We start from the raw sequence: 20,821 nt of genomic DNA on the forward strand, positions 1-20,821 counted from the left end.
GAGTGGGATTTTGGGGGTCCCGGGGTTGATTTTCGGGGTTCTGAGCGAATTTTGGGTGTCCCTGAGGGGATTTTGTGGGTTCCGGGGGGAAGTCTGGGGGTCCTTGAGGGGATTTTGGGGGTCCCGGAGGGATTTTGAGGACTCCTTTAATTACCTCCCCCCCCCCAATTACGGACCGAGTTCCCCGCTCGACGCCGCCCACGTGACCTCAGGAGACCTGCGCGCCTCGGTGCGCATGCGCAGCACCCGCGGTCACGTGTTCCGCGGCCAGCCAATGGAGTTGCGCGTTACTGCGCGGTGCCCGGTTGAGGAAGTGCCGCCGGTGTCCGTGCCCGCCGCTCTCCGTCCGGTTCCGCCGCCCGGGATGTGCTGAGGGCGCGTCCGCCGCCCCTCCCAGGTCAGCGGGGAAAGGTTTGGGGGGCGTCTCTGTGCTGGGGAAGGGGGCTGGCGTTGTCATGGCGGTTTCGCCCGGGACGGGCCGGGCCCGGCGCAGTCGCCATGGCAACCCGGCCCCCCCGCCCGTCGGGTGCGGGGCCCTGGGGACGCGCTCCCGTCCTTCCCGGTAACGGAGAGTCCGGTGCCGTTGTTGTCGCCTGTCCGTGCCCATTTCCGTCCCTCGCGGCCGGGTTTCCCGGGGAAGGCCGGGGTGCCCCGTACGGCGGGCCCGGTGCTCCCCGCGGCAGAACGGAGCTGCTCGGCCTTGCTCCGGTTGGTTTGTTGGCTCGGCTGGGGGTGTGTGGAGCCCACCGGCATTGCTGTGTCCAGCCAGGAGCTAACACGAGTCATGGACAATCCACTCTCTGTCACAGGCATCAGATTATTTCTGTATTCCCCTGCCCGCTGTGTAAATGTTCAATTGTGGTAGCGATATAACCGAGTTTGAGCTCGGCCTGCTCCCTGCCTGTTGGTTTATCCAGATTCTGTTGTGCTACAGAAGCTCCCAGCCCGTTCTGGGTGATCTTGCTGAGCTCCTGACCCTTGGCCACGTTTCCTTCCGCCCTGGTGTTTAATTCACAGACACAGAGGCAGTAAAACCTGCACCTACCTCAGGCCAGGCTCTTTTAGATGGATCTTGTCCCCCTCTGTTCTGATAATTCCCAGTGCCCTCCTTTGCTGCTGGGCACAGATGTTCTCACTGTGAGCATGGATGCTTTTCCCCTTTGCAGTGCTCAACACAAATTGGAAATGTTTGCTTTCCTTCAAGCTCCATTCCTTGTCTTATCTACCAGCCTCCAGTTTTACTTGGCTTTTGGCATTGTGGGAGCTTTCTGCAGCTGTCAATATTTTAGATTTTCCCATCCTGGAGATCTGTGCCCTGTCCCAAAGGATCCTCAGCCACTTTTGTATTTCTGTTCCTCTCCTCTTCCATCGAGTTGTTATGAACCTGCTGAATGGACTCTCTGTTCACTATGGATTCATCCTAAATGATTTTAATCTAATTAATTCTTGTAATTAATTTATTTTAATCTGCCACAGACTCCCCTTAGTCTAGGTTAGTATCCTCAGAAGTCTTTATGGGAGCATTTTGGAAGCACTAGAGCTTGGTGTGTTTCCAGATTATCCAATTGTCTGTTGGAATAAACTCTAGCAGATCTCTCACAAGTGAAGTGAAAAAGAAAAAAACCCCAAAACCTCACTGCTGGGTGTGCCCTAGAGTGTGATAATTCATGTGTGAGCTCATTTACAAGATAAACCTGAGCATTTATAAGATAAATCTGATAAACCTGAGCAGCCTCGCCCCCCTCAGCAGCCCTGACAGGGACCAGGCTTTTAAAGCAGGTGGTTTTCTTTTGCTAAAAAATTACTACAAAGTTATTCTTTTACATTATATAAACTGCTCTAATTAGTGTTTCCACACCTGGTGGCAAAGGAAGAACCATTTCTTAGTGCTGCTGAGACAATATTTTTTTGCTCTTTGAAGCTGCTGCTGTTCCTCTCAGCAGATTGTTTGATGTGCTTAAGGCAAATTGATTTCTTGTGTCTGACTCGTTGGGAAGTGGCTGTGCTGGGAATGCCTCTTAAAACCTGTGGCATTCTTAATTTTCATTTCTTTTCCCAAACCAGTGTCACCCATCCTGACTCCTGGTGTCCACACTGGAGTTGGATGTGATGAAACTTTGTGGGAGCTGCCAGTGGAATTCAGAAAATGCTCTTTAGCATTTAACAGAGCATCTGCATTTATTTTTATTGACAAAGTCTGCTGCTTCTCTCATGTCTGGTGTTATTTATTTCCCAATAAGGATGATCTTTATTTGCATGTGGGGTTTTTCTCCTGGTGGAGGGATTTGGGGGGCTGTTCTGAGTGCAGGGGTTGGGCCAGTGTGGTGTGTGAGTCAGTGCTGGGCTCAGAGCCTGCAGCTGATGGGAGCTGGTCCTGCCACCCCAAAGCCATTCTGTCATTTCCTGCCTCTGTTCCCCCTCTCTGCCCCCTCCCCAGGCACTCCCAGTGTGATCCATGAGGAAGCTGTGCCTGACTCAGGTGCCAGCACTGCTGGAAATACCTGAGGAATTCCAGCTGCCAACTCGGGCACTTCCTGGCAGGGTTGGTCAGAAATCCTGCAGCTCTGCCCTGCTGCTGCTCCCAGCCTGGGCTGGGCAGGGATTCCCTTCTCTGACCTGCTCAGGTGCTTTGAGAGAACCAATTCCTGTTCAGGGTGACAGCAGAAAAATCTGCCTTAGATCTGCACCTTGCCTACAAACTGGGAAGCCAAGTGCTGTCCAAACCAAAACTCTCAGAGTGGGATCACTCCTCCCTCCCCATGTCTGACCTGTCTGGCAGCTTCAAAAAGACTTTGCAAAAAAAAACACTTCAAAAAGTGTTGCAAAAAGAATCTTCAAGTTTCACTCTGTCCCCTCACCCACTTTCCTCCCTGCAGAGAGGTAGGAACAGGAGCTGCTCAGTTTTCCAACATCAACCTTATTGAAAGTTTTTAATTTCTGCTTCTCAGCTTATTGCTGTGGCTGTCAGAGCAGACAGCTGTGCCAGAATCCATTTTAAATGTTACTAGTTTAAAACAGCAGCAGTGGAGTTTTCGAGTTGAACCTGAGAGAGGAGAGGAAAGGAAAGGAAAGGAAAGGAAAGGAAAGGAAAGGAAAGGAAAGGAAAGGAAAGGAAAGGAAAGGAAAGGAAAGGAAAGGAAAGGAAAGGAAAGGAAGCCATTTTGGCTCACATTTTAAAGTTGGGATCTTGGAGAGGTGTTCACTTTGGGGCACTTGTGTGACACCTGAGGAAGGAATGTTCTTTTCAAGCTTTTTCAAAATAGGTTTTATTTGAAGGCCCCTTGTTTGCAGTAACCTCTGGGCAGTTGTGTTGGTGTCTCCTGTGAGGGTGGAGGGGCTGGGTTTTGTCACTGCTGCTCCATAATGAGGACAGTGTGCAGGAAATGGAGGCAGCCTCAAATTCCCTTCCCCAGGGGTTTGCAGGCTGCGTTTCTGGCTGGTTTTTCAGTCACCACACACATTTTCTGTGTGGTCTTTATTCTAATTCAGAAAGGGCAGCGGGCCTGCAGGTGTGATGGATTGTTTGGGGATTTTTTGTTTGTTTTTTGGAGGAAGAGGAAACTTGCTGTGCATTAAATCTCCCCGCCAGCCAGGAGCTTGTTGTCAGCGTGCCTCTTTTGTGATCCCTGGGTTTGAACTCCCCACAGTGCCACTGTCTCAAAGCAGATTTTCTCTTTCTCTTCTTAACAAGAAAAGATTTAACAGCAAAACCCTCTTAGAGATTCTTGTTTGCCATTGCCCAGAGGAATTGCTGGATCTGGGGCAGCAGGAAGCCAGGCCTTGTGCAGTGTGCTTTAGAGACACTTCCTTTGGGGACTGGCTCCTGTGAAATCCACGGCTCCAGTAATGTTTCCAGAGCTGTAAGGTGAAAGAACAGCCCAGAAAGTGACCCACATACAAAACATTAATGATTTCTGCTGCTGGAAGTCTGACAAGTCCAGCTCTGAGTGTGCAGAAGATCAGGGGTATAACAGGATTTTCACTAACAGTAAGTGTTCTTTATTTCTAATAAATAACCACTGCTTGCTACACAGGTAGAAGTACATTTTGCCTTCTCACCTTTTAATATCCTTCTGGGGACTGTTTCAAATCCTGATCCTTCATGGCAAGAGGCCAAAGTGTTACTGACAGTGATTCTGGGTGTTTGGCTTGGAGGCTTTCAGTGCTGTGCTGTGCACACCTCGATGAGGGCAGAGTGGAAAATTGTGTGGAGCTCTAAACAAGGCACAAATCTGTTCTTAGAATGGTGTTTTCAGAATTTCAGAGCTGAGGAAAAATAGTCTGAGCTATCTGGGGTGAATCTTTAGGAGGAGGGCTGATTGCCAGGATGGTTTTGCCAGGCTGTGTGTGACAGTGCTGCCTTCCTGGCTGTCAGAGTTCAATGTGCTCTGGCCAAGCTGTTCCACACGAGGAGGGTATAAAATCCAACTGTATTTGGTGTTAGGTGGGAGTCTGAAATCACAGCAGGAGCTGAGTACAGTGATGGCAGTGTATGGATGGATCCAAATCCAGGTGCCTGTTCCTGATCCCTGTGTGCTCAGGAAGGAGTACACAGATTGAAGCCTGCTTTGCTTCCTTCAAAATTTACTGTTTTAAAGTAAATTTGTAGAGTAAAATTGTCCAGTTGTTACACTTTGGGCTCAGCTCTGTGTGTGTTCCTGCCATGCTGGTCTGGCTCTCTCAGAAGATTTGATTCTTTATTAATTGGCTCAGGACACCTGGTGCAGATGTCTCATCTCAGCCCAGGGTTACCCTGCAGCCTCCCTGGGGCTGAGGTGAGTTCAGCTTTCCTTACAACAGCCTGAGCTCACTGGGTGTTTCCATCCTCCACTGTGGGGTGCTATTCAAGCACACTGCCCTGGATGCATTTACTGGACAAGAAAGTCCAGGCACTGACAAACTCCTTTCTCCAGAGTGATGTCCCCAAGAAAATCCCATTAGTGCTTGGGATGTGCTTTGGGGGCAGATGAGATCCACATGGCAGGGCTGGATTAACCTGGTGTGTTCCTCATGTGCCAGGGCAGTTTTCTGCACAGAAAGAAGCTGCTATTGAAGGAATTTAAATATTGAGGAGCTCCAGTATTGAGCTGGTGCACACCCCTGAGTGACCTGGGGTCCATGAGGGGCTTTGAGGCTCAGTGCTTTTGATTCTGGTGGAAAAGGCAGAGAAACAGGGATCAAAAGGTGTTCTGGGCTCTTGTGAAGTCCCATAATCAGAGCCTGCTTCCCCCACAGTACTGGGTGTTTGTTTTTCAGACCAAGGCACAGAATTTTGTCCCAGATTTCTCATTAAGAATCTCACTCACTCCAAGCTTTTGCCAGAGCAGGGAATGAAGTGCTGGCAGTGTAGGGCAGCACTCCTGTGGGATGTGCTGAGTGCACAGGGATGGAGGTGAAACAATCAGTGCTCAGTGTGTGACCATGGGCTCCAGGCTCTGTGGGTTTGCTTAACAAACTGGGGATGGGGGAGCTCTGCCTTGTGGGGTTTGTGTGCTGCCTGCCCCAAATGAACCCATGGGCACTTCTAGAAGGAGCAGGAGCATTCCATGGATGAGCAGAGTGTCACAAATGCCCTGTCAGGTGTGTTTCCATTGCACACTGGCAGGGCTGGGGGTGTTGGTGCAGGCAGCATATTTGATGTCCCAGCTTCCAGTTGTGCCTTTAGATCCAAAGGGACTGCTCTGATTCCAGGCAGGGTGAAGAGATTTGCTCCTCACTGACATTGTGTGGGTCTGAGCAACCTGATCTAAGTTGGGTTAAACCCCAAAGGGTCTTTCCAACCTACATTTTTTTTATTCTATGACCATACTTGAAGTAGTACTGAGAAGCTGTCAAGCCAAGTATTTAAATATCTTTAAAAATTTGGCTCCTGTTGCTTGGATAACATTGCTCTAAGTCCTGGAAGTGCCTCTTTGAGATTCTTGGTAATGAATCCAGGATGTTTTGAAATGCAGTTGCACTTTCATTGTATTAAATGAAAGGAGCTTGGTGACAGAGGTGTCTGTGTGGAACATTCCCTGCGAGACCAGTAACCTAAAAACACAGTAAGCTGAAAATGAAATGCAGCAGGGAAATCTCTACTGCTTTGTGGAATTAGACTGCTTCAGACTGAATGGTTTCATGTAAATCAAATCCCCAGTGCCAGACGGCACAAGGTAGAGAGACTTAGAGCTGTGAAAATTCCTGCTCGTGTTCTGGAAGATGACAGCAGGTTGTGGCTGGTTTGGGTACTGTGGTGCTCAGTCACAGCTAAAATCCTGCATTTTGGTAGCTCTCTGGGCTTTGTTTGATCCTAATTACTTACAAGTGAGAGAGGATGTCAAATGTTATTAATTTTTCTTTCCTGGAAATATTGTGTTACCGGGATTTGAGGGCTGTCCAGATGGCGCCTGGAGCCGCAAATAAGGATTTGGTGGTGACACTGCAGCAGCACCTCTGCTGTGAGGGATGCAGGCACAGGGAATCCATCTCTGTCCCTGTGTGCAGATCTCCCAGGGAATGTCTGAGAAGTGAAACAGAGGCCCTGTGACATGTCCTGCAGTGCTGGGCAGGAGCTGCCAGGACAGGCCAGCCCCTCCTGTGCCCCGTGCGTTGTTTGGGGTCACTGCCCTTCCTCTGGCACAGCCCTTTGTGGGTGTCCTTGGGAGTCACTGCAGACACTTAATCTTTTCCTTCTGTGCAAGGATAGCAGATAATCCTTAATAATCCAGCAAGAGTGTGCTCAAAGTGAATGCTTTGAATTCCTGAGGGTGAAAATCTTCATCCTGAGTCTTTGAGGATCTGCACTGTTTAATATTGGGGGTGCTGGGACACGGGGCTGCCTGGGGGTGCCTCAGGGACAATTATTGGCACCCTGAATTATGGCACCCATTTATAAACACCCACAGCCTGCCAGGGCTCCTCTTTATTCTTCCCTGCAGCTCTGCTGCTTTCTGTAGGATGAATTGATCTCAATTAGCTTTTAGGTAAAGTAAAAGGTATTGATGGACTTGGATCCAGCTTTGTTTCTGCAAGTGAAGAAGATTCCTTCACTTTGGTTTTTGTGTGAACACTAAATTTAAAGTCAATACATCCCTAACTGGGAATTAGAGTTGTAAACAATCCTAGTTATTATTTGTTTGACTTTAGCCAAACCAAGATTACCTGGCTTTTATTCTGCTAGGAAATTCAGTGATATTTGTTGCTAGATGATAAAATTTTTATGTGGGAATTTCACGAGTTTATCTGCTTGGAAGCTGAAGTCAAAATAAAAATTAATGAAACCAGCATCTTGTTTGCTGGTGAAATCCAGCTCATTTTTGCAGGATGCACAAGGCAAAAACATTGTTAAAACATGTCTAACAGTGCTAAACAAGGGAAATCTCAACTTGTGGAACCACTTGGCCAGGTGTTTGTAGGCATGGAAGTGCTGAAGGGATTTTCAAACACGTTTAAGCAGCTGTCTGCCAAAGCATCAGGCTTTATCCTTCATTGAACACTGTGCTGGTTCTGTATGGCTGCCTGTCTCTCTAGAAGTGTGATCTTATGTACGTTTTATTGTGATTTTTTTTAAATACAGGAGCTCTAAGAGGGAGTGAAAACCTCCTCCTGCTCTTGAGAAAAGCTTGAGCTGAGGTGTCTTAGCTGTGAAGCATCTGGTCCATGTAAATAAACTGCTCCTGCACCTGGCTCTAAACAAGAGCTGCTCCTTCTCCATAGGCTCAGGAGGTGCTGGTGGTGGGAATGGCAGTGCCTGTGCTTGGCTCCATCTGCTGAGTGAGCAGGGACAGCCCCTGGAGGCCTAGCCATGGCTCTGCTGCCTTTTAGACACAACTTGAAATGCTGTTCTTTGGCTCATTATAGCTTATTGATGCCAAAGATTCATGACATCATTTCTAAATAGCAAGTTCAGGCCTCACAATGTACTTTAATTTAAAATTATATGTCAAGTTGGCTTATTTAGTGATGCATTTTCTATTTCTTTTCATCCAACTTCCATTACTGCTAAATATTTGTCATAAGAATTTCCCAGGTTCCTCTGAGCTACCCAATACACTTGAGGCCAAAACATTTTGCTAGATTTGTTTCAATAGAGCAAGGCAGAAAACTAATCAAAATGCTTACAACTTTTATGCTTTGCTGTATTTTTGAAATGAATGTGTTATGCATTAATATCTGCAGGTTTTAGGTAAGAAAGGGAATTAATGCTCAGTTTGTAGTTCTACTTGCTCCTGACTGCAGTATTTTGTAAGAGGGTGTCCTCAGAGCTTTTTCAAATGTTTATCTGCCTTATCCCTTTGTAAGCATGAAATATTAAATAAAATATGAAATGTTGGCTCATTTTCTAATCCTCCTGAACAAGTGCTCCCTGTTTGGACAGAAGGTGAGGTCAATGTGCCCCCAGGAGGGGACCGTGGGTGATGTTGGCCACGTCCTCCCAGACCAGGGCCAGCATGTCAACCAAAGGCTGACCCCTGAGAAAAAGATATTAAAAGAAATAAGATAATTTCACTTTGGCTTTCCCAGGTGGCCATGGACAGCCTTGAATTAACCACATGCCCCTGGAGCCTGCATTTGGCTTCACAGGAGCCACCTTTGGTCTCCAAGGTCAGAACTTGTGTTTTCAGTGTTGCTGCCTCTAAACCCCTAAAGGCCTTTTTAACTTCCAGGGTTTTGTTTTACACTGATACTGTTTCTGGTTTATTTTGTGCTTTCAAACATGTATTTTGTCCTCTTAAGTTGACTGTAAAGATGCTCCTTAGGTCACTGTGTTGGCTGAGACTTGAGTTCAGGAGTTTGGCTGTGCTGAGGACAGCATTGCCACAGGCTGTACCCAGGGCCAGGATCTGCTCTTTTTTCCTGGGGGTTTTTCTAGGTGTCCCAGCAGACCCAGAGGCTGTCACCTGGCTATGAAGGGAATTGATTTGCCTGGAATTTCTTCTCTCTTGCTCATAGCAGCCACTTCCCACAGCTCCTCCAGCAGCAGTGACACCTGGCCAGGAGGAAGGGACACAGCTCTGCTCTCCTGAACCCCAGGGCAGGACACAGTGCCAGATGGGTGTCCCAAATGTCCTTTAAATGTGCTGGAGCATCTGGCTGAGTCCCTGCAAACACAACCAGCTGTGGGTGTCTGAATTTGAGGGGAGGGGGATTATCCTGTTCAACAAAACAACCATGGATTGCTTGATGGAGGCTGGCTTCAGCTCCAGGATAATGTGTAATGCTTGCCCAGCTCTTTGAGAACATGGTGTTAAATACACATGGACTAATCCTCACAGGAATGTGTCCTGTGCTGCCCTGCCTTTTCTACTCATTAGCAAAACCATGGCTCTGGCATGGTGGTTTCATTTCTCTCTGATTTATTAATGCTGAGAAGGGGTGTTTCCTTACAGGAGCACTGAAACTTTGCAAGGAAAACGCTCCTGTGGTGTCACAGCTCTGCAATGGCTCAGCAGGGCTGAGACTGGGGTCCACAGCATCCAGAACCAGTGGTGTGGGTCAGATGAGCCTCAGCCAGCAAATGTTTGTCCTTCTTCCTTCAGGGTCCCATGGGGTGAAGCTGAGGATTTTAAAAGGTCACCAGAGGCTGGGGTGGGGAGTGTGTGCACCACTGTGACAGGACACAGATTCCAAGTCTGGCCTCTGAGGGCTTGAGCCAATTCTGGGAGTGTAAAAGAAGTTGTAAAGGCAGCAAGGAGTGCAGGTTTTGTAGGGGTTTAAGTTGTTTTGAAACTGGCACCTGGACTGAGTGTGAATGCTGTGGGCTGCTCAGTAAACAGGCAGCCACAGCCCTAGAACAGCTGTGATGCTTTTTAAGGAATTCTTTGGAGAGGAACAAGTGATCCCTTTCTGTACAGTGACTGTAACTGCCAGAGTAGAATCACAGGATATGCTGAGGGGAAGGGACCCATCAGGATCACTGAGTCCAACTCCTGGCCCTGCACAGGACACCCAGGGAATCTCACCATGTGCTTGAGAGCTTGTCCAAGTAAGTTTAGTAACTTTATGAAATTTATAATTAATTGCTAAATTGTAAGTTTGGCAATGTAAAATTGCCAAACTGGCAGTTGTAACTTTGCCAGTTACAATATTTGTGTAGAAGCTGCTCAAATGGCACATGCAGTCCAAAGGGGAGTCTGCTCCTCCTTGAGCTCTGAGCTGTAAATCAAGAGCACTGGAGAGCTGAGCATCCCTTTTCACAGGAGGGCATAGACAGACACTGCTCTGTGCAGCTTTTCCCTTAAACTTGGCCCTTTGAAACCAAGACTTGAGACTCTTAAAATTAGGAAAAGAAAGTAAAAATTTTAAGTGATTTATTTTTGTTAAGGGCGGTGGCTTTGGTTTTTTAAATTTGCATCCTGGTCTGCTTCTTTTACCAGGGAGGGTCGGGGTGAGAGGGATGAAGGAAACGACTCCTCCTGTCTCCACTCACCTTGTCTGTCTCAGGTGGGGCTCTGCCATGCCTAAAATGTGTTCTCCAGTCATCCCTCAGTGCTACAAATGCTTTTACAACCACTTTAGCTATCACTTGCTTTTTTCCCTCTGGTGCTTGTTAAAAAAGGCTGAAGACATTGCAGCAAGTGTTCTGTTTGTGCTCAGCACATGGTGGCAGGGCTGTGGAGAAAAGGTTCCTGGGATTCCTGTATGTGAGTGCTCTGTGCTGGGCTGGGAGGAGCTGTGGCACTCAGAATGAGGGGAAGTGAAATGAGATCTCATTTCACCAGCACAGGTTAAACAAAATGAACATTTTAGAGTTGGAATCCTCTGCATATATACTCACTGGAGATGGCAGGGTTGTGCAAGAGGACTGTCTAAACGTTCCCCTAGCAGTGCTTCCTTTTTAAGCTGTTTGTTCAGGTTTGTTTTAACAAAATGTTGGTCCTGCATGGACATTTGAAGAGCTCCATGCAACATAAGGTACACTTGGCAGGCTGTTGGCTCATTTAATGCTCTTTTTGGAAGGGCTGGTGGCCACGTGCTCCTCACACACACAGAGCCACCAGGCTGTGCTCCCAGGGGTCAGGATGTGCCTGGATCTGGGGCTGGAGGGATGGTCAGGCTCAGCTGGGAGCTGGGCTTGCCACTTTTACAGCTTTGAGTTCCTTCTCGGGTCAATGTTTCTGTGTTTTGCTTCATCTCCTCTGAAAACTCACTTTCCTGGGAAATCCCTTTCTCCATGAGAACCCCTGGTGGTGCTGTGGATCAGGCCCTGGAGGGGGTGTGGATCAGCCCCTGGTTTTGGTTCAGGCCCTGGAGGTGCTGTTGGATCAGGTGCTGTGGATCTGGTGCTGTGTTTCAGCCCCTGGTTTTGGTTCAGCCCCTGGTTTTGGTTCAGCCCCTGGTTTTGGTTCAGCCCCTGGTTTTGGTTCAGCCCCTGGTTTTGGTTCAGCCCCTGGTTTTGGTTCAGCCCCTGGTGGTGCTGTGGTTCAGGTGCTGTGGTTCAGGTGCTGTGGTTCAGGTGCTGTGGTTCAGGTGCTGTGGATCAGCCCCCGTGTTCCAGCTCTGCCTGTGTTTCCTCCCTGCAGGCGTGAATGACAGAGGAGGTGCCCCCGAGTGCACTGACGGATGTGACGCTGCGCCTGCTGTGCCACGATGACATAGACACGGTGAAACAGCTCTGTGGAGACTGGTTCCCAATAGAGTATGTGTAGAGTATGTGTAGAGTATGTGTAGAGTATGTGTAGAGTATGTGTAGAGTATGTGTATGTGCCTGCTCTGGGGGCAGAGGGGCTGAATCTGCACTGCTCCAGCTCTGTGCAGCCTCAGGGCTGTTGCCAGGACAGCAGCAGGGGGGGAATCTTCTGTGCACTGTGGTTAAATAACTAAAACAAAAAAATTCCCTAAACTATAATTTTTTTTTCTTTTTCTTTAAACCTATTTAAACCTATTCTAAACTAAACACCCAAAATAACAACAGCAACTCACACCTATAACCCACCAAACCAAATCTAAACCACATTTCCAACACCAGAAAAACGAATAAAAAACTAAAGAAACCCAACTACAACCCAAAAACCAAACTTTCTAAATTTATCATCTCTTTTAGAACAACAAAAAGTTTTATTATTTAATATCATTTAAATATTATTATTTAATAAATTTATTTATAAATTATAAATTATTATATTAAATGTATATAGAATTTAATAGAATAATTTAAATTTTATATTTAATTGTTATTTTAAATTAAATATTTATATTTAATTTAAATATTTAATATTTCATTAAATTTATAATTAATATTTTTCCACTTTTCTCCAAAAAAAGATTTTCTCCCAAGCGAATTAAAAAAAACCCAAAAAACCAAAAAACAATTAAATCTACTTTCCTAAAAAAAAACAAAAAACAAAAAAACCTTAAAAAATTCTCTCCAAAATTTACCCTAAACCAAAACAAATACATCTATTGGTGCCCAATGTGGGTCCTTTGGTCCAAAGGTCCTTTGCTGCCTGTCCTGCAGCCTATTGGAATCATCAGAAACATCCAGTGTGCACATTGGGGCAGGAAAATGGGTTCTGTCATTAAAGGGCTGGATCAGCTTCTTGAGAAAGACTGAATGAGGTGGGGAAGGACAACAGCTGCAGGAAGAAGGATCCCTGTGCTTGGGAAAGAAGTTGTGTCCTGGGGCTGGGGCTGGGGCAGCCCCCTCAGAGCTGAGCTGAGCTGAGCTGGCACAGAGCTGTTCCTGAGGGCTCCCTGAATGTCCTGGGGATCTGAGCACTGCTCCTCCCATGCTGCTGATCTCAGCCTGCCCCAGGGAGCTCCCAGACCCACATTTGCTCAATGCCCATGGCTGCACAAGCACAGGAGCTTTTCTGGGGGACACTGACAGATGTCTGGCCTAAAGCATCCATACAGCTCTAGACTTCATGGATTTTTAACTTTGGCTTCAAAGAGAATTCTAGCAGATTATAATTAAGATTGAATAAAATGTAACAAATCAGCAAAAGCATTCATAATATTTTGAGTTTGTAGATTTCTTTTAAAAGCAAGACATGCTGAAATAATGAAAATAAATGAACATACAGTAGTTTCCCTTTAGTAACTGCAGAAGGAGGAGGAGAACTGGAGGCTGGTGGTCTGATAATTTTTTTTTCCTATCAATATGCAGCATTTTTTTTTACATGTGTATCAAATTAATGAGATCCTTACGCTCTTAGATGAGGGCAGATTGATCTTGCATTTAAAAATAACTTGCTAAAGATGGATGTGAAAGCTCTGGGCAAAGACTGTGAGATGAAAATGTGATTCTCTTAGCAAGGCAGGAGGCCATTCCATGAAAGAACCCACTCAAGGGGTTGCAATGCCTGTTGCCAGGGGCTTTGCTTGCACAGACATTGGTGTTTGTGGTTCCTTGCAGGTACCCTGACTCATGGTACCGAGATATCACTTCCAACAAGAAGTTCTTTTCCCTCGCAGCCACCTACAGAGGCTCCATTGTGGGGATGATCGTGGCAGAGATCAAGAGCAGGACCAAGGTGCACAAGGAGGTATGTGACACCCTGGCCTGTGATACCCTGACCCTTCTGTGCTGACCCTACCCAGCACAGAACCCACCCCCTGCTCTGGGGAATGGGCATGGACCTCTTTGGGGTGGGCTTTTCCTGCCCTGTTCAGACACTTGGTCTGAGTTCATGCCAGGAGTGAAGCCCATGCTGATTTCCAGCTAATGGAGCAGGGCTGAGGGGCTGTGTGGAACCACAGAGGCTCTTCCTGCTGAAGCATGGCACCCACAGGGAGCTGAGGGATCAGATCCTGCAGGATAATCCCTGGCTATGGCTGGTGTAGCTGTGAGAGCACAAACTCTTTTTTATAAAAGCTTCCTTGGCTGTTCTGGGTGAGTCACTCTGGTGACTTCCTGCAGAAACTCCTCCCTTTGCACAGTCCCTGTCCCAAGCCCTGAGGGGAGCTAACCTGTCTGCAGAGACTTCAGAGATAACAGAGCTGGGAGGCCAGGAGAGAGGGAAAGAGAAGAGATGGTCAGTGAAGACAGCATGGGAGAAGAGCACTAAATAAAAAGCAGGGGCAGTGCAGGGAGTGCCTAACTCCTGGAAGCCCTCAGTGATGTGGTTAAACAATAACCCAACATGCACGGAGCAGCACATGAGTCTCTTCACCTCAGCTGTCTGGCTTCATCTCAAAGCTCATCACAGTCAGGAGCTGCATCTTCAGCAACTTCTACAAAAGGCTCTTGTTCCAGAGCAGCTGTAAGCCAAGGGCTTATTCAGGCACTGCTCTGGGCAACTGGGGCTGTGGAATGTGCTCCTTGTCCTCCCCAGCTGACACAGCTCAGGTGCAGCTTGCAGGGCACAAGGACTTGCTGGGTTGATCTAAACCCTGCTGGGTGGCTCCAGAACTGGCACTTTGAATCCTTCTGGTAAAGAAAGCAAGCAGGTTCTGTCCCTAAACCCACAAATCATGTACGTGGGTAGGAAATAGCATGGTTTGTGTTCTGCCTCTGGGAGGATGATGTGAAAACAGGAATAGCCCCATGCTTGGATATTTTAACTTCTATCCCCAAAACTTCAGCTAACACTGTTCAGTTAAGAGAAGTTTCCTGCTTCAGCCTTGTTTTCAGGTGTTCCAGTGCAGGGTTCTTGCTTTCTCCTGTGCCTCCCCAGGTGCCCTATTAAAAAACCTGTCCTTCTCTATGCAGGATGGAGATATCCTAGCTTCCAATTTTCCTGTGGACACTCAAGTTGCTTACATCCTAAGCCTTGGAGTGGTGAAGGAGTTCAGAAAACATGGAATAGGTAAGATGCTGCTCAGTGCCAGCTGTTGGTGCATTTGCCAGGTGTGACTGAAGGAGCTCCAGTACCTCCCTGCAGGATCCCTGAGGGAATGGGAAAGGGTTCCCTGTGACTGGTACCAGCAGGTGGGACAGTGCAGGTGCACTGGGAGGTTTTTGCTGGTGTGGGCACAACACAATGTGCAAATATTTCCACAGAGCACAGGCCTTTGTCTTGTTCCCAGGGGCCAGCTGAGCACACCATAAACTCACACTGGTGCTGCTGAGAGTGTCTGAAAGTGTAAGAACTTCACCCAGAAGCAGGGTTTGAAATTATTTTCTTTCTGGGTCTCAGCAGTCTGATCCCTGAGGCAGAAAACAGAGCTGCTTTTAATCTTTCATCTTCAACAGATAGAACAAACTGTGAGGAAACCACAAAGGGAACTGGAAAATAGTGTAACTTGTGCCTGATTAGATCTCCAATGTACAAGTCAGTTCTGAATGTCTGCTGCCACATGCAGCTTTCCTGCAGCCATTTGAAATCCTGGAGTCAGAAAGGTTTTCCTCTGTTTAGAGCAGTTGTGTTCTGTCACCAGGTGCTGCCCTTGTGGTGCCATTTCAGGCAGGATGTGGATCTCTGATCTGCAGAAGGGAATGGGCCAGGTTTGGCAGAGGATATGGGTATAACTCAGCACCTCCAAGTCCTCCCTTCTCCCCCAGGCATGTTTAGAGAGGTACAAACTTCAAGGATACATAAAGAAATTACCACAGAGTCATTGGTGAGAGCATTAAAATGCCACTGGAGGGGATTTTCCAGTACAAAGAAAAAAGTGGTAGCACAGAATGGTCACAGAAGCTGGTAAAGAGGTCCTTCTGTAAAATTATGGTGGTTTCCAGTCTCCTCCTAATTTTCAAATCCTATTTTCCCCCCCCAGTTCTATCTTGCTGGAATTTTCCCCTTTCAAAGTCAGTATTTCCTGTATCCATTCCATCTGCACAGCATGTTGCTGTGCTCTCTCAAAAACTTTGAGCTTGCACCTGTAGCAACACAACCTATAAAAAGCTGCTGCTGCTTTTTCTGAGACTTTTCTCTTGAGTTTTCCTAGTGGTGTTTGAAGCTGTAGCCTTTCATTTAGGAGGCTCTTCACTCCAGCCATGCTTCCGAGCACTAAAGCTCTGATTTTTGTAAAAGGGTTTGGTTTTCAGTTCTCTGCTGTTCTCAAACCACAGGACAGCTGGATTTCTCTGAGGTAGAAGATTGAAATATCTCATAACAAAATAGAACTGCTCTGTTGTTGATGTCTCAGTGGTTTTTTGGTCTTAGCTGATATTGATTCTCACTAAGTATCAAGAGAACGTGAAGTCAGCGCTGTTGACTTCTGCTCTGAAATCCTGTGGGTCCTCCAGGGAGTCCTGCAGGCCCTGGGGTTTGTGAAACAGCAGCAGCCATCTCCCCTGGGTGTTAATCAGGCTGATGCTTTAGCCTGGTGTTACCACACTGCTGGAAGAAGCTCCCATGCAGGTTCTGCTGGGTCCTTCATGGTGAGGTGGTGTGGATGAACCCCAGGTTTTGTCTCTTGGGCCTGGAGTATCCTCTGTACCCTTCTCTGGTTTTTCCTGCTGGCTGCAGCAAATCCAGGTTGGATGAGGCTGTCTCCACTCCTCCTTAGGAGGTATCTTAAAAAATCCCAGCAGTTCTTTAGATTTTGATTCAAGCTCAGCAGACACAAGACAATAACCTGCTTGTGAAGTCCTGTTTTGACATTCTGCTGTATCAAATGGCTTTAAAATAAATACATGTATGGGGTGCAACTGATACCATTGAGAATGAGTCACTGAGCTTCCCCAAAGCCAGTTATCTGCTGGGGATGAGCAGTATTGACAAAGTTCTGCCTCATCCTTGTGGTTATTGAGTCAGAGGTTTGTGTCTTTAAAACCTCAGGGTTTTGAAGCCATGCTCATAGGTGAGACCATGTAAGAAAACCACGTAGAAGGTCCTGTGAGAACTGGGTGGGGTTTGGGGTCTCCAGGTGTGTGCAGCAATCCCTGATTAGCAATCCCTGGTGCAGGAGGGCCCCACACCCAGTGTGATCCTGCTGCCTTCCCTTCAACAGGTTCCCTCTTGCTTGAGAGTTTGAAAGATCACATCTCCACCACTGCCCAGGACCACTGCAAAGCCATCTACCTGCACGTGCTCACCACCAACAACACAGCAATAAACTTCTATGAGAACAGAGACTTTAAACAGCACCACTACCTGCCCTATTACTATTCCATCCGAGGGGTCCTCAAAGATGGCTTCACCTACGTCCTGTACATCAACGGCGGGCACCCACCCTGGACAATCTTATATCCTTTCCCTGCAGGCTGCTGAGAGAGGCCAGACTCTGCTTTGGGTTAACAGCAGAGTGTGGGTAGATGTGGGAACTGAAACCTGCTCAGATGTGGGTTTAATCTGAGGCTGGAAGGAAGGAGATGTCAGAGTTATTTGATGTAGGATGGTTGGAGTAAATTGAATGCCAGTGAGAGCGAGTGCTGGTGTTAGGCCAAAGTTTTGGGTGTGCTTTGGCTTGTAGGGTGCAGGATTTAGCCATGAACAGGGCAGAGAAACCCTTGGTCTTTCTTCCTGTGACCTGGGATCCCCTGTGAGCCTGGGCTGGCCTGGATCTCAGCAGGCTGCTCCCACACTGACTTAGGGGATTTGTTTCAGGTCAACGGATCATGGAGAAGAAACTTGATCCTTCCTGGGTGTAGCTGGTCAGTTCCAACCTCCCTGGGCAGGGGGAGAGATTGCTCTCCTCAAAGGATCTTCTGTGGAATGCTAAGGGAACTGCTTAGAGGAGGTATTTCCTACACAAGCTGGAGCTGCCATTCCCAAAGTGCCATCCTGTACAGGGCAGAGCAGAGCTGCTTTTGATAGAAAGGTGGAGGCAGTGATTGCAAGGAGCAGACCTGACTGAGCTGAGCAGCTTCCACTGTGTGGGGGTCCCTGCAGGCAGGGCAGCTCCAGGAGTGCTTTATGTTCTTTGCTAAGTTACAGTGTAGGTGTTGCTGTCCTTAACTGGTGGCCACTGACTACCTACAGCACATTGGCTCCACACTGGCCAGCCTGAGCCCCTGCTCCATCCCCCAGAGGATATACAGACAAGCCCAGAGCCTCCTCTGCAGCCTCCTGCCCTGGTCTGGCATTTCTGCCAAGAGCAGCATCGAGTACAGCCGGACCATGTGACGGACGGGGGGCGCACGGGAAGCGCAGGTGGGTGCTGGGGACAGCTCCCGTCCCTGCCACGGCCACTGTGCTGTGACAGGTCCTGGGGTGAGCTCATCTGCTGCTGTGCAAGGGGTCTGGGCATGGCTGTGCTCCAGCTCAGCCAGCAGCTGAACTCCTGCAGGTTTCATTTAAAGGGATATAAAATCCTGACCTTGTTTACTGGAGCCCAAACCCAGCAGCAGGTGGAACCTGCTGTCCCTTTCCTCTTCCCAGCTGCTGGAGCAGCGTGCAGGACCCACAGAATCCCAGCACTGGAAGCCCCAGTGCTGCCAGTGCCATTGCAAGTGTCCAGGACCGTGGCTCCCCTGCACACCTTCCCTAAGTGTTTCCCTAAAACATCTGCCCTCTTTTCTTTCCACAGGATTGTTTCTCCTTCCACCTGACACCCGGCTCTGCACTGGTTCCAGTGATGACAGCTCTTGGCCGGTGACCCAGCCCCCGGATGGGACTCCCTGTTCCTCAGGGCCTGACCTTTGGTAGAACTTCACCCTGGGGCTGCAGCCCCGGCTCCCCCGGTGGGCGGGGCGGGCCCTGGGTGTCACCACTCACTCGGTGTGCCCTGGGTGTCACCACTCACTCGGTGTGCCCCGGTGTCACCACTCAGTGTGCCCCGGTGTCACCACTCACTCGGTGTGCCCCGGTGTCACCACTCGGTGTGCATGCTGCACTGTCCCCGCCTCTCCCCTCGCCTCGGTCTGCTCCTCCCATACCCGCGATGTCGGGGGCTCAGCTGCTGCTCCCGCTCCATCCACAGCTGCTGAGAGCAGCTGAGGGGGGTTCATGGATCTGCACTGAGGAACCACTTAAATGGACTGGGAGAGCCCTGGCTGCCAGGGTAGAGGCTGCCCCTGCTGCTGGGGAAGGGGGCATCTGGGCCAGGGGAAAGGGAGGGATGGGAATCATGTTTAGGTCCTGCCACATCAGCTGCTGGTGCGTCCTGTGGTAACTTCCAGGGAGAGCAACTGCCTCGCATGAGAACCCACCCAGCCCCACCAGCCCTCTGGAGTGATGTAAAAAGAAGCATATAATTCAGGATGCATAAAGTAGAAGGCAGGGAATGAAATTGCTATTTCATAGTGAAATATATATGTATTATACTGTATAGATCTTTCTGCCTTTGTCCAGGATGGAATGTAGCAGGGGAGGGGAGCTGGGAGTGTAGAGTCTGGTCCAGAGCCCTTCTCCCCTTCCTTGGCACCAGGCTGGACTTTGCAGGATCTGGAGGGATGGGATGGGATGTGTGCAGAGCTCACAGCAGCTTTCCCTTGCTGAGGAAGGTGCCCCAGCTGCTCCGTGTCCTGCCTTGGGCTGTGCTCTGGACTGTGCTGGGCAGGCTCTCAGTCTCTCCCTGTCCTGTCCAGGAGCCTCTGGCTGAACTGAGTGGCTCATGTGCAGCCAGGCCAGGGGCCCTGCTATATTCCCATGGCAAATCCCCCTTCCCTGGCCAAGGCTCTTCCTCAGCACCATGTTCCTTATTCCAACCTCATTTTTTAACTGGGACTGGAGCAGAGGGATCCATGCCAGTGCAGGGCCTGGATGGGCTGGCACTGCCAGCTGTGGCAGGGGCTGGGCAGGCCCTGGGGGTCACACATGGCTCAGGCTGGGCCGTAGAAGAGCCAACAAGCACCTTGCAGCCTGGCTGGATGGGCACAGAAAGCCCTGTCAGTGACCAGCTCCGGGGTGGGAGCTTATTAATAAAAAGGATGGAGGAGCTGCTGTGAGTGGTGCCAGGCTGGAGAGCAGGCAGCCTCAGGGGCTGGCATGCTGGGTGTCTGGGAGCAGCACCAGGCTCTTCTGGGAGGTGCTGGTCCTCCTGGGGCTCAAAGACAAGGTAAAGGGGTGTTTATGAGGAGTCAAACAGGGCAGTGATGGAAAGCCCAGCCTGTGAGACATTCAAGATCCAAGGTGCCAGGGCTGCTGCCCTCGGAGGCCTCTCCCATCCCACATCATCTCTGGCTCCCCTCTAGTTCAGCAGTGCCAGTGGCACTGGGCAGGCAGCTCCTCCCCAGCCCCAGTGCCTCCTCAGGGCCCCTGACACCCTTCCAGCCTCACTTGTTACCAGTTTGGGGTATTTTTGCTTATCCACTATTACTTATCACATCTGTTGGTTGAGTTTCTTTAGCAGCCCAAGTCCATTTTTTTCTCAGCTCTTGCTTTCTCTGGACTAGAATGAAGCTCTTCTCTCCTGACTGCCTGGGGCTGATGTGTGTCTGTGTCCCCAGTTTCTCCCCTGCCCCTTACACAACCCAACTCCACTACTTGAGCACGTCCCAAGGGAGCTGTGACTGGTCTGTGTGTCCTCCTACCACCCTGTCCTGAGGTGTCAGCCCTGTCCCCACCTTAGCCCGTTATTTATTGAAGAACCTCTCTCTAAACATCTTCAATTAAACCAAACCTCTTTTTTGAGTTGTCTGTCCTTGCAGAGCCTCCACCTCAGAGCTGCTTGTGCTCTGCCCCACGGCAGGGTGAGCACAGACCCTTTTCTGTGGGGCTGGGAGCACCCTGGGGGAGCTGCTGCTGCTCTAAGCCAGGGAGAGGGGGGACAGGGAAGGGGAAGCAGCTCCACCAGGGCTGAGCCTGCCCTTCCAACAGGACTGCAGGATGGGTGGGTTTTCCTTGTAGCCCTGTGCAGCTGCAGCTGCAGTGCTGGGCTCCTCGCTGGCTGTGCCCACTTCAGCCAGGCCCGAGGCCCCTCAGGCACAGCCTGTGCTGGGCAGGTGCTCCTGCACCTGGGACAGGCTGCTCTCAGCCCCTGCCTGGAGCCCTGGGGAGCACAAGCCCTTCTGCAGCACCCCAAACTCTCAAGGGCTGTAGTGGTGCAGTACCTGAGCCAGCCCACACCT

At 49.2% G+C, this 20,821-nt stretch overlaps 1 protein-coding gene across 1 annotated transcript; it reads left to right on the top strand.

Annotated features, from left to right (window-relative positions):
- Nucleotides 1-259: 259 nt before the first annotated feature.
- NAA60 (N-alpha-acetyltransferase 60, NatF catalytic subunit) lies at nucleotides 260-20,384 on the top strand. Its single transcript, XM_077186734.1, has 7 exons — nucleotides 260-397; nucleotides 11,505-11,620; nucleotides 13,340-13,469; nucleotides 14,636-14,732; nucleotides 16,822-17,056; nucleotides 17,780-17,963; nucleotides 18,340-20,384. Exons 2-6 carry the CDS (start codon nucleotides 11,511-11,513, stop codon nucleotides 17,934-17,936), a joined length of 729 nt encoding a protein of 242 aa, XP_077042849.1. The 5' UTR covers nucleotides 260-397; nucleotides 11,505-11,510; the 3' UTR covers nucleotides 17,937-17,963; nucleotides 18,340-20,384.
- Nucleotides 20,385-20,821: the final 437 nt, after the last annotated feature.

This window comes from Agelaius phoeniceus, chromosome 16, assembly GCF_051311805.1.
Source record: "Agelaius phoeniceus isolate bAgePho1 chromosome 16, bAgePho1.hap1, whole genome shotgun sequence".
In the NCBI taxonomy this organism is placed as follows: domain Eukaryota; kingdom Metazoa; phylum Chordata; class Aves; order Passeriformes; family Icteridae; genus Agelaius; species Agelaius phoeniceus.

Coding starts and splice junctions, on each gene's coding strand:
- NAA60 (XM_077186734.1), top strand. CDS start 11,511: ATGACAGAGGAGGTGCCCCCGAGTGCACTGACGGATGTGACGCTGCGC. Junction 14,733..16,821: donor GTTCAGAAAACATGGAATAG/GTAAGATGCTGC, acceptor TCCCTTCAACAG/GTTCCCTCTTGCTTGAGAGT. Junction 17,057..17,779: donor CACCCACCCTGGACAATCTT/ATATCCTTTCCC, acceptor ACTGGTGGCCAC/TGACTACCTACAGCACATTG.